Below are 13,836 nucleotides of genomic sequence, written 5' to 3' on the forward strand. Positions count from 1 at the left end.
AGCACAATCTATATCTCCTATGAGCTGCCATTTTGTATGAATCTTGATATTCCCCAATACTGAGAGTGCGAGCGTCAAATTTTATTGGTCGAGATGGCGTAAAATGGCATGATATTTTGTCCAATTACTGCTAAATTGGAGGTTTATGGAAGTGCCAAGAATGTGATTTGTGTTTCCAGTGGTCAAGTATATAATTCACTTTAAATAAAATAAAGGCTTCAAAGACTGCAGGAAAAAATAAAAAATTAACTTTTTTCGGAAGTTTACCGCCATTGATGCACCATCTTTTACACCACCTTATTTGCACGTTCAGTCTGGTTTTCATGCCTGTTGGTTGTGTCCTTTATGACGTCGCTAAAACCAGTAGGTTTCCTGTTTGGAATGATTTTCAATTTAGTTTGACTGCCAGACAAACAAAGTAAAAAAATATTAACTCACTCCACTCTGCGCATGCGCGATCGAGACGAGATTCCGTACAATTTGCCAAATTCAGAACCAAAGTACCGCTAAACTACAGGTTCGTGTTCCGATTTGTGTTCAAAAGAAATATTTCAATTGTAATAAAGTAGTTCCTCGATTATTAGCTGACGTCGGAAGACAGACAAAATTAATCAATTGCTTTACCCTGCTTTTTGCTTTGCGTGCGGGATAATAAGATGGGGGTGTAGCGGTTACCTTATGCGCATGTGGCGGTTACCTTATGTGCATGTAGCGATTACCTTATTTGGTCATAATACACGTGCACGGGCCTGTGGGGCTTTTTGTTGTGTGGACGTGACGCACGCGCGGTTGTCGGAGCCACGCCCTCCAAAGAGGGTTTTGGCTTTATAAAAGCGTGACGACTTCCGTTCGCGTGAGAGTGTGCTGGAGATTCCTGTTTGAATAAACAAGCTTTGAACCCTACGAAATGGCCTCGTCATCTCGCCTTCCGCAACTTCTAAACTGGTGACCACGGCTGCCCCGGAACGGATTCGGGGGCTGCAAACGAACACGGCAGTTTCGATCGAACTGCCGGAGTTTTGGCGACGACGAACGGCCATGTGGTTCGCGCACCGCGCTCGGCTCCTCCTCTACGACCGGAGGGGCGAGCCTGCTCCAGGACCCTCCGAAGGGACGCAGTTACGGGATGTGGGTGGCACTGCTGCTCATCTCTTGCGTGCGCACTGACGTTGGTGGCACGGCTGCTTCGTTCCCTTCGCGCGCGCTGCTGCTCATCTCTTGCGCGCGCACTGACGTTGGCGGCACGGCTGCTTCGTTACCTTCGCTCGCGCTGCTGCTCATCTCTTGCGCGTGCACTGACGTTGGCGGCACGGCTGCTTCGTTACCTTCGCGCGCGCTGCTGCTCATCTCTTGCGCGTGCACTGACGTTGGTGGCACGGCTGCTTCGTTACCTTCGCGCGTGCTGCTGCTCATTTCTTGCGCGCGCACTGACGTTGGCGGCACGGCTGCTTCGTTACCTTCGCGCGCACTGCTGCTCGTCACCTTCGCGCAACTTCACTCTACAACTCCAGCTGCAACTCGCGCAACTACTTCTCTGACTCTGCCACCTCGGGAGGCCCGCGAGGAACCTCGGCAGCCTCCCCCGAGGACTTGACCAGCCCCTCGGTTGGCTCAACCGCTTTTCGCGTGCACCGAGGCCGAGCACTGCTCGAGCCTTCTCGGCACTGCCCGCGACCTGCAACCTCGGGAGGCCCGCGAGGAACCTCGGCAGCCTCCCCCGAGGACTTGACCAGCCCCTCGGTCGGCTCAACCCCACGGCAGCGTTTTTTTCGCGCGTACCGAGGCCGAGCACTGCTCGAGCCTTCTCGGCACTGCCGAGCGCGCCTGCGAACTACGTACATGCCCGTGGAGTGCATTCTGGGGGGACGCATGTAGCGGTTACCTTATGCGCATATGGCGGTTACCTTATGTGCATGTAGCGATTACCTTATTTGGTCATAATACACGTGCACGGGCCTGTGGGGCTTTTTGTTGTGTGGACGTGACGCATGCGCGGTTGTCGGAGCCACGCCCTCCGAAGAGGGTTTTGGCTTTATAAAAGCGTGACGACTTCCGTTCGCGTGAGAGTGTGCTGGAGATTCCTGTTTGAATAAACAAGCTTTGAACCCTACGAAATGGCCTCGTCTTCTCGCCTTCCGCAACTTCTAAAGGGGAATGAATATGAGCTTTAATAATTAATGGGGTTGCACAGAGATGTTGCAAGTATAATCCCTAAGCATTAACATTTCTTGTTGGATTGTTGGATTGTTTCATTTGGCAGCCATTAACCATATGTGTCTGTCTGCTTGTGAAATGTTCTGCTTTTCACAGTTTGAAGTCAATGAGAAAACTTACTTCCGGAATGTGTTGAACAGCATCGCGCACAAGTTAAAAATATCCGTGCGGAGGAATCGCCGATCCAGCAAGCACAGCTCGTGAGTCACTTCCTGGGACCTCGGCTGTCCCTAAAATCATGGATCAACACCAAAAACAACTGTGGCCTGCCTCTTTACTAATAACTTGGTCGTTGGAGTTTACGACCTTAATCTGCGTTGCATGAAATGGAGGACAACTTGTGAAGTGTTTTTGTTCGTCAATGACAGGGTGATAGAGTAAGTGGAGGCAAGATGTCTGATCTGGCCTGAAAGTTGGTGCAAGATTCCCCCTCCTTCTCTGTTTAGCTCGTCGGCCATGATTGTGTTCAGTATCCTGAATGTTGGCAGCACTGTGCTGTCTGGCTGCCTTTACAGTGGTAACTTTCTAATGGGAAATTTACAGTTTACCAAGCAAAATGAGTGAGTATATGTCGTGGGTTTAATAAGCACCTGGTCGAACTCGGACAGTGTACAAGATATTTATTATAGATAAGAATACATGCATGGAAGATGTTGGCGTCCACAGCCGGCCCCAACATCTCAGCGAGCCACAACCCGTAGTCGGCTTAACATACTTCCCTCAAAGATCAAAGAACTCAAAACAATGTCCCAAGTTTACAAGGCAGAATAAGCCTCATTCGGAAAGAATGATTTGCCAAGGCCAAAGCATGGGACAATTGGGACATTGTCAACAGTTTTTCAGATCAATATAATCCCAATTTCTCTCTTTCCCCCTCTTCCCCTCCCCACTCTCTCTCTCTCTCACCCTCTCCCACTCCCTCCCCTATCTCCCCCAGTCCCCTCTCTCCCCTACTTTCTTCACCCTCCCCCACTCCCCTGTCTCCTCCACTTCCCTGTCTCCCCTGGCTCCCCCACCTCCCTCCCTCCCCCACTTCCCTCTTTCCCCTACTTCCTTCTACCTCACCCACTCCCCTGTCTTCCCCACTTCCCTCCCTCCCCCACTTCCCTCTTTCCCCTACTTCCTTCTCCCTCCCCCACTCCTCTGTTTCTTCCCCACTCTCTTCTCCCTCACCTCTCTCCCGTTCCCCTCCTACCGTTGTCCCCTTCCCACTCTCTCTTCTCCCTCCCTCCCTCTCTCCCTCCCTCACTCACTTAGCTTCCCCTCCCTCTTTCCCTCACCTCTCTCCCGTTCCCCTCCTACCGTTGTCCCCTTCCCACTCTCTCTTCTCCCTCCCTCCCTCTCTCCCTCCCTCACTCACTTAGCTTCCCCTCCCTCTTTCCCTCCCCTCTCTCCCATTCCCCTCCTCCCTTTGTCCCCTTCCCTCTCTCTCTTCTCCCTCCCTCTCGAGTCTCTCCCTCTCTCACTCACTTATCTCCCCCTCCCTCTTTCCCTCCCCTCTCTTCCGTTCCCCTCCTCCCTTTGTCCCCTTCCCTCTCTCTCTTCTCCCTCCCTCCCTCTCTCCCTCCCTCACTCACTTATCTTCCCCTCCCTCTTTCCCTTCCCTCTCTATATGTCAGTGTCCAACCTTTTTAAGCAGCTGTAATTTTTGTTTCAGTTTTTTTTTTCCGCTTTCACTATTCTGTTGTAACTTTTATTTGATATTTGATGCACAATACTTGTTACAGAGTGTCTGTTCCGCCAAAGCAGCTTCCTGAGCAAGGGTTATACTGGGTGGTTTGCCATTGCCTTCCCAGCAGTAGTTCAGGCAGGAATTTGTAATTTGTTCAGGGTGCCGGCGATAGCTCCCCCCACTCTTTGTGAAGGGCACCATGGGGATCTTTAACGTCCATCAACTAATGTTGAAGTTTCACGTCCATGGGAGGGACAACACAAATTGATGCATCAAACAGTCTGTGAAACATCAGGATGATAGTTAATAGCTGGGTGGGGATTCAAACCCAGGCTAGACAGTTTAGAGGTGATGGTGGGTACCCCCAAGGTTATCCTGTCAGCATAGGTCGTATCTTAATGCATTGTGAACAAACAAACTGCGATTCCATGTTGTTGTATCACTATGCATTAAAAATGTAAAATAAAAGTAGAATCTGAATCCAAAAAGATCGCGAATGATGTCCCTGGACGATGTAATATAAAATCAGACATACAATAATTACCTTTAAAAGCGTGAAAAAATGAATTTTGGAGCCATTTTACCTCACATTTCATGGAGCCTATTATTTAATTACTGGTAAAAAGCCTGTCAAAAATGACGCTATTATAGCTGCCGCATGAGTGACACTGTCGTGAATCGACGGTGCAGCCTCGTTAGCGTGCCAAAGTCTGAAGCCTCGGCCTAGTAGTAGTGTAGCGGTTACCGCTGGATGCACACAATCGCCTTGCACCGGCCAGAACACGGCCAGACGCGCCTCTCCCGGGCATGCCCGGACTCACTGTTCCCGGGCATGCCCGCTCTCGCCTTTCCAGGGCTTGCCCAGAGCGTCCGGGCATGCCCGCTATCGCCTTTCCAGGGCTCACCCAGAGCGTCCGGGCATGCCCGCTCTCGCCTTTCCAGTGCTCGTCCAGAGCGCCCGGGCACGCCCAGCCTCGACTTGCCAGGCCGCAGCCAAACACGCCCGGGCAGGTCCAGACTCGCCTTTTCAAGGCTCGCCCTTGACACCCGGGCATGCCCGGTATAGCTTTTGCCGGGCAAACTTCCCGACATAAATGTGTATATATATTGCTGCCCGATAAACGGGCTTTTGTCAGAATACCTGAGCTGTTTTGTTTCAATAAAGCAACTCGGACGAATTCCGTCTTTGGTCGCGTCAATTCTCTCGACTCACGTTGGAGCGCAGCTCCTTCACTGGTGACCTACCGACATGGACACGGCAGTGACTCTTAAACTGCCTACCTTCTGGGAGGCTCACGCGGCTGTTTGGTTCGCCCAGGCGGACTCCCAGTTCGCCCTGCGAGGCATCACCGCGGACGACACCCGCTTCCACCACGTCGTGGCAGCGCTCGGTTCCGCCACCGCGGCCCGCGCCCTGAGCCTCCTCGAGCACCCGCCGGCTGCCGACAAGTATGACGTGCTGAAGACACTCCTCCTCGACGCTTTCGCCCTCTCACCGGCGGCACGCGCACGGCGCCTGCTCGACCTGCCCGAGCTCGGCGACACGCGCCCGTCCGAGCGCATGGACTATATGCTCTCGTTGCTCGGTGAGCACTCTCCGGATTTTCTGTTCCGCGAGTTGTTCCTTCGCCAGCTGCCTCACCCGGTACGCCTCGCCCTGGCTGGCACGTCGATCACCGATCCCCGCGCCCTCGCCAGGGAAGCCGATAAGATCTCCTCGGCGGGCCAACACATCGGCGCGGCTACCTGGAGCCTGCCGCCGTCCGAGGCGACGCCCACGATGCCCGAGCGCCCTGCGCGGTTGGAGGCCGAACTGCCGGTGAAACTGGCGGCCGCCACGCTGCACCGACCGCTTCTGACACGACGGCCGGGGCCTCCACCTGACCAGGCGTGGTGTTATTACCACGCCAGGTTCGGACACAAGGCTCGGACGTGCCGACCCCCGTGCACTTTCGGCAAGTCGGGAAACGGCCGGGCCGGCGTTCATTCACAGCCATGAGCGCCGGCCACTCGGGCAACTTGCTTTTTATTCGGGACAAAGCGTCCGGGCGGCGTTTCCTTTGTGACACCGGCGCCCAACTGAGCGTCATACCCGCCTCCGAGCAGGACAGGCGGGACGCCGTTTGCGGCCCCTCTTTGGTCGCTGCTAATGGCTCAGCCATACGCACTTTCGGCCCGCGCAACGTCACCCTCTGCTTCGGCAGCCAGCGCTTTCAGTGGACCTTTGTGACCGCCTGCGTCCCCATGGCTTTGCTGGGCGCCGACTTCCTCTGCGCGCACGGGCTGCTGGTCGACGTCAAACGTCGTCGCCTTGTCAACGCCGAGACCTTCAGCTCCCTGGCATGCACGATGAGCAGCTCCGCGCCGACCGAACTGGCGTGCGCCCTCCCGACGGCGAACGAGTTCGCTCACCTGCTCGCGGAATTCCCGGCCCTCACACGGCCGACGTTTTCGGCCGTCGCAGTGCGGCATGGGATCGAGCACCACATACCCACTACGGGCCTGCCGGTCTACGCCAGGGCCCGCCGCCTCGACCCGGCCAAGCTCGCCGTGGCAAAGGCCGAGTTCGACGCGTTGGAGCACCTCGGCATCGTGCGGCGCTCCAATAGCGCATGGGCCTCACCACTGCACATCGTGCCAAAGCCGGGGGGCGGATGGCGCCCGTGTGGCGACTACCGCCGCCTCAACGACGCTACCACCCCCGACAGGTACCCGATCCCACACATCCAGGACTTTTCCGCCCGTTTGGCGGGACGGGTCATATTTTCCAAAATTGACCTGATACGGGGATACCACCAGGTACCTGTCCGTGCGGCTGACGTCCTGAAGACGGCCGTCATCACACCGTTCGGCCTGTTCGAATTTTTGAGGATGCCGTTTGGCCTCAAGAACGCGGCCCAGGCGTTCCAGCGCTTAATGGACGGCGTGCTGCGCGACCTGCCATTTCTTTTCGTCTATCTGGACGACATCCTCGTCGCCAGCACGTCCCGCGCCGAGCACCTCCTCCACCTCCGAACACTGTTCGGTCGCCTCAGCGAGCACAGCTTAATTGTCAACCCGGCCAAATGCCACTTCGGCACGACGACCGTTGACTTTTTGGGCCACCGCATCACCAAGACCGGGGCCGTGCCGCTGCCGACCAAGGTCGAGGCCATCACCACGTTCCCGCGTCCCCGTTCCATCAAGGCCCTACAAGAGTTCCTCGGCATGGTTAATTTTTATCACCGATTCGTGCCCCGCGCTGCTCAGCTCATGCGGCCCCTTTACGAGGCCCTCCGGGGCAAGCCGGCCAAGCATGACATCGTTTGGTCTGCGGCCATGGACGCGGCCTTCGCGAGCGCAAAACGGGCCCTCGCCGACGCAACGCTGCTGGCTCACCCGGTGCTCAACGCGCCCATCGCCCTCACTATGGACGCCTCCAACTACGCGGTGGGCGCCGTCCATGAACAATGGGTGGACGGGGTTTGGCAGCCATTCGCTTTTTTCAGCCGGCAGCTCCGGCCGAACGAGTTAAAATACAGCACGTTCGACCGCGAGCTGCTCGGTCTATTCCTGGCCGTTCGCCATATCCGACACCTCCTGGAGGGCTGCCCATTCACGGCTTTCGTCGACCACAAGCCGTTGGTCTACGCAATGGCCAAAGTCACGGAGCCGTGGTCGGCCCGCCAGCAGCGCCACCTCTCCGCCGTGTCAGAATTCACCACGGACATCCGGCACGTCGCCGGCAAAGACAACGCTGTGGCCGACTGTCTTTCTCGGTCCAGCACGAACGCGGTCCACCTCGGCGTGGACTTCGCGCTAATGGCGGCCGACCAGACCACCGACACCTCGGTGCAGGCCCTCCGGGCGGCGGACACGGGCCTCCACCTGGCCGACATCCCCTTCGCGGGCACCGTCCTGCTCTGCGACGTCTCCCAGGGCCAGCCTCGCCCCATCGTGCCCGTTTCCTGGCAGCGCCGCATCTTCGCCTCCATCCACGGCCTTTCTCACCCGGGCCGGAAAGCTTCTCAGAAGCTGGTGTCGGCGCGTTTCGTCTGGCACGGCCTTCGACGGAACGTCCGCGACTGGGCCAATGCCTGCACGGCCTGCCAGCGGGCCAAGGTCCACCGCCACACCCAGGCCCCGCTGGCACATTTCACCGTGCCTGCACGGCATTTCGACCACGTCCACGTGGACCTGGTGGGTCCCCTGCCCCCATCGCGGGGGTTCACCCACCTGCTCACCATGGTGGACAGGACCACCAGGTGGCCGGAGGCTGTGCCCCTCACCTCCACCACCACCGCCGACGTGGCGCAGGCGTTCATCGCCACCTGGGTCGCGCGCTTCGGCGCACCGGCGGACATCTCGTCCGACCGCGGCCCACAGTTCACGTCCGAACTTTGGGGCGCGGTCACCCGCTCGTTGGGGGTCACGCTGCACCGCACAACGGCCTACCAACCCCAAGCCAACGGGTTGTGCGAGCGGTTTCACCGCTCCATGAAGGCCGCACTCATGGCCGGCCTTCAGGACGACGGTTGGACCGACCGGCTGCCGTGGGTCCTTTTGGGCCTCCGCACGGCCCCCAAGGAGGACCTCCGGGCGTCCGCCGCCGAGCTCGTCTACGGCCAGCCGCTCCGCGTCCCGGGCGAGTTCGTGCCCGACGCTACCTGTCCCTGGTCCGCCGCACACCAGCGCTCGGACCTCCAGGAGGCCGCCCGCCGATTTGCCCCCGTGCCAACGTCCCGCCACGGTGGCCCCCAGTCCTACGTCCCCCCGGCGCTTCGCACAGCGGAGTACGTCTTTGTGCGTCATGACGCGCACCGGGGGCCACTCCGGCCGCCGTACGACGGGCCCTTCCGGGTCCTGCGACGGGGCGACAAGTCCTTTGTCGTCGACGTTGGCGGCCGGTCGGACCGGATCTCTGTGGACCGCCTCAAACCGGCGCACATGGACGTCGACCGACCACCACGGTTGGCCCTTCCTCCGCGGCGAGGCCGCCCCCCGTCCACAGTTCCCCCCGCTCGACCACCCACCACCACGTCGGACCCCTCCCCACTACCCTCCAGGGGTCGCTTTGGCTGGGTCATCCGGACCCCCCTTAAATTGACCCTGCCGGTGCAGGTCGATTCTGGAGGGGCGTGTGTAGCGGTTACCGCTGGATGCACACAATCGCCTTGCACTGGCCAGAACACGGCCAGACGCGCCTCTCCCGGGCATGCCCGGACTCACTGTTCCCGGGCACGCCCGAACCTCCCGGGCATGCCCGGTCTCGTCTTTCCCGGGCATGCCCGCTCTCGCCTTTCCATGGCTCGCCCAGAGCGTCCGGGCATGCCCGCTATCGCCTTTCCAGGGCTCGCCCAGAGCGTCCGGGCATGCCCGCTCTCGCCTTTCCAGTGCTCGTCCAGAGCGCCCGGGCACGCCCAGCCTCGACTTGTCAGGCCGCAGCCAAACACGCCCGGGCAGGTCCAGACTCGCCTTTCCAAGGCTCGCCCTTGACACCCGGGCATGCCCGGTATAGCTTTTGCCGGGCAAACTTCCCGACATAAATGTGTATATATATTGCTGCCCGATAAACGGGCTTTTGTCAGAATACCTGAGCTGTTTTGTTTCAATAAAGCAACTCGGACGAATTCCGTCTTTGGTCGCGTCAATTCTTTCGACTCACGTTGGAGCGCAGCTCCTTCAGTAGGGTCAATATACGAAAAAAACTCACCTAACCCCCAAAAAATTGATACAAAAGGTTTTTCAATGGATTCTGGTACCATTGGGCATGCTAAATAACATACTAAAAATCTAGTAACATCTGACTTCCGGAAAGGGGTCATTTTCAAGATGGCGTCCAAGATGGCCGCCGGGAGCTTAAAATGGCCATATCTCAATTATTATTCAACCTAGAAAGGTGGTTTTGGTGTCTAACCCTAGGTTTAAGGGCCCAAGGAATCCAATTGAATCAATAAAATTACCATCAGTTAATTATTTATTGACAAGTCCAAGATGGCATCCAAAGGTGACATCCTGATCCACTAAAATGGCTCTGTCGAATAGTAGTCAACCTAGAGAGATTTTTTCAGTGTGTATACCTAGGTTTAAGGCACCCAGGAAATCATCAAAATTACTTAAATAAGCACAAAGTAATCAGGTAATCCAGTAAGCCAGGTTTACCAGCCCATTAGGCATTTGTTGTCTTATACAGTTAGTCGCTATTCATCGTCATCCTCCGACTCCTCTGGAAGAAACTTGTTATGTGGATTGTCACATTCTTCTTTAGCATGCCCAATGGTACCAGAATCCATTGAAAAACCTTTTGTATCAATTTTTGGGGGGTTCAACCATATATTGACCCCTCTATACTTTTCAGTATCCACGAGACTCCAGAAATTTGTGACAGATTGCCTTAAGTTTCAACTGAATGTCATTTTGAAGGCTGATAATATGGATTTTGTTTATGCATACATGTACCAAATAATATACTTATTCCTTTTGAGATGAAAATAAATTGTTTGTCAGATTATTCAGTCCCCCCCCCCCCCTCCCCAATATAAAATAGTCTGTCCCTTGCCATAACCTCTCAAGCTTTGTACAAACCTTTGTCTGTAATGATCACTGAATACTGTGGACTGGAGTCACAGGTGGCAGTGGTGTAGACACATTACACTCTTATCTCCAATCTGAAACACACACTTGGTTCATTAGCTGGTGAGTCGGAGGATGACGATGAATAGCGACTAACTGTATAAGACAACAAATGCCTAATGGGCTGGTAAACCTGGCTTACTGGATTACCTGATTACTTTGTGCTTATTTAAGTAATTCTGATGATTTCCTGGGTGCCTTAAACCTAGGTATACACACTGAAAATATCTCTCTAGGTTGACTACTATTCGACAGAGCCATTTTAGTGGATCAGGATGTCACCTTGGGATGCCATCTTGGACTTGTCAATAAATAATTAACTGATGGTAATTTTATTGATTCAATTGGATTCCTTGGGCCCTAAAACCTAGGGTTAGACACCAAAACCACCTTTCTAGGTTGAATAATAATTGAGATATGGCCATTTTAAGCTCCCGGCGGCCATCTTGGACGCCATCTTGAAAATGACCTCTTTCCGGAAGTCAGATGTTACTAGATTTTTAGTATGTTATTTAGCATGCCCAATGGTACCAGAATCCATTGAAAAACCTTTTGTATCAATTTTTTGGGGGTTCAACCATATATTGACCCCTCTACTAGTGCCAGATGTGCTTATATCTTTTTATGCCTCCGCTGACAAAGTCGCCGGAGGCATTACGTTTTAGGGTTGTCCGTCCGTCTGTCCTTCCGTCCGTCCGTCCGTCTGGGCTAAACCTCGTTTTTCTCAGCAACCATATAATCCAATTGAGACGAAACTTTCAAGGTAGGAGTGACACCCATGCAGAATGTTTATATGATAATTGTGACGTCATATGTCACGTGGTATGGCAGCCATCTTGGATTAAAAGCAAATAATTAAAATAATATTTCTCGGAAACCGCTGAATGGAAAAATTTGAAACTTGGCACATTGTCAAGTACTCCCAATGGGGAACAAAAGCATGATAATGATGACATCATAGGTGTAGTGGTATACCATCCAAAAATGTTTTAATCGAATTCCTTATTCTAAAAATCAGAAATTGCATGCACATGATCTCTGACCCATTTGTGTTGAAATATTAAATTTATGACATCATAGGTCACATAGTTTGGCAGCCATTTTGGATTGAAAGAAAATATTGAATAATTATATCTCTGAAACCGCTCACCCTATCAATGCAAAATTTTACAAATATCATCTAACAGCACTGTTGCATATAGTTTGAAAATGATGATGTAATAGGCCACGTGGCTTGGCAGCCATCTTGGATAGAAAAACGAACCTATCCGATCAACACGAAACTTCCACTGTGGGACTATGCGGAGGCCTATTGGTGACACAGTCACATTGTTCTCGTTTATTTATTAGACATCATACGGATGTAAATGAACACTTGTTTTACTCTGCGCGCTGTGCACATCACATGCATCGAATTTCACCTTGTATTTATTGTTATTTAGAAAAACGTTTCTGTACACCGCCCTGGAGGCTCGGTTTGCTAGCCACCGTCTACAATTCCAATAGAAGAGACATAATTACTCTTTTATGGAAAATGTTTTTCGAGCTTGTTTTATCTAAAAAAATAGACCGTAGTGCACACATATTCATGTTAAAAGATTGGCCTTTAAAACCTACCCTTATGAAGGGGACAGACATACACAAAAATACACAAACTGACATTGTGTTTTATATGGTAGATTTAATTTTTAAAACCACTTTTTAGGGAGTATGGGAATCTTGACGCAGGTTGCTCTATCTACTAAGTTCTGATGTGACATCCTTAAAAGTAATATGGCAAAATATCCTTATAAAACAATAGTTGTTGTGCATCCTGCTTATGGTCATTTACCAGTGTGGGTAATATGGGAAGCACTACCTTTTTGTGCTTCATGTGTGCAGCTGGTTGCTACCACCTCAGTCTCTGAACGCTTATTATCTGCCGACCAAGAACCACATGGGTGAGCAGCATGGCAGGAGAGTGGCAGTTCCAATGTTCCAAGACTTTCATTGGTAACACTCATGTTGTAATGTACAGTCGGAAGTACCTTCCTGTCATCGGTCCGGTTGGAGGAATGATTCTACCTTTTCTATTCCTTCACTGACTTAACTAAATTGATTTGTTTATACAAAAGCTTCCATGTAACATCCGCTTTTGAACACATCATACATGTGATTGTGTAATAATAGCATCCTATTTGAGGGGTAATGTGGATACGCAGAGGCAGGTTTACGGCTGAGCATACCTCTGTTGCTTGTTGAGACACTTTTACGGTACAAACATATTGTGGTAGTGTGGCATACTTACATGTGTGCATATTTTATTTACTCACGATTAATGCAGAACCCTTGTTTTGTGCATTCTGTTACTGACTATATTGCATGGAATACCTGCTACCCTCCCCCCTCCCCCACCACAGTGTTCCCTGCTGGAATCCTGCAGCCTACGCTCTTTGACCCCAACTTCCCACAGTAAGTGATTTACCACATGTATACGCCTCATTCCTCCCCCCCCGCCCGCCCCCCCTCCCACTCCCACATTAATGCTACTCTCATTAAAAGGAATACAGTAGTTTATATTAAAACTAGAGCAATGTGACTGCATTGCCAATATGCCTCCGCATAGTCCCTGCCCGTGACAACGTGTAGATGCCCTCATTAACGGTCCTAAAAAAACAAGTTTGATTTAAATCCCTTTAGCTGTTCTCAAATATCACATTTTTACCAGACATGACAGGTTTCACATCAATCGGGGAAGCGGTTTCGGAGAAGGTTTTTTTAAATATATATCGGCTTTCAAGCTAATATGGCTGCCAAACCACGTGGCATATGACATCATAAATGTACACTCTGCATATGTATGGGTAGTAGATCAAGTTTGTGAAGTTTTGTGTTGATCAGATAAGGTTCGTTTCTTTATCCAAGATGGCTGCCAAACCACGTGACCTACACCGCCATCATTTTCGAACTATATGCAGCAATGGAGTTAAATACCGTTAGTAAAGTTTTACATTGATAGGGTGAGCAGTTTCTGAGATATAATTATTTAATCTTTTCCTTCAATCCAAAATGGCTGCCACACCCTGTGACCGTTGACGTTTTTGTGATCAACTTCGAATCACCATGCCTAGTCGATGACGCACGCACGTAGTTTCAAGTCGGGTTTGGGAGAAGTTGTTTTTTTGTATTTAACTTCATCTGAACTTTGTTTGTTTGTCCCGTTTCAAATCTTTGAGCCGTTCGTCTTCTATGTTCCATACATCCTATAGAGCTGAAATTTGGCCCACGGTCCTCTTTTAGGGTACATTTTTATCAATAAAAATTTAATTGTAAAAAATTTTTTTTTTTTAATTGGTTTA

General features: G+C 52.4%; 1 protein-coding gene across 1 annotated transcript in view; it reads left to right on the top strand.

Annotated features, from left to right (window-relative positions):
* ECEL1 (endothelin converting enzyme like 1) overlaps positions 1–13,836 on the top strand; it is an 85,969-nt gene that overhangs the window by 44,631 nt on the left and 27,502 nt on the right. Inside the window, exons 9-11 of the mRNA XM_068112028.2 lie at positions 2,311–2,414; positions 12,380–12,438; positions 12,898–12,949. Of these exons, the coding sequence (XP_067968129.2) occupies positions 2,311–2,414; positions 12,380–12,438; positions 12,898–12,949 (215 nt within the window). The remainder of the gene's footprint in view (positions 1–2,310; positions 2,415–12,379; positions 12,439–12,897; positions 12,950–13,836) is intronic.

The sequence above is a fragment of the Myxine glutinosa genome, chromosome 4, assembly GCF_964187855.1.
Source record: "Myxine glutinosa chromosome 4, kmMyxGlut1.1, whole genome shotgun sequence".
Taxonomy (NCBI): Eukaryota; Metazoa; Chordata; class Myxini; order Myxiniformes; family Myxinidae; genus Myxine; species Myxine glutinosa.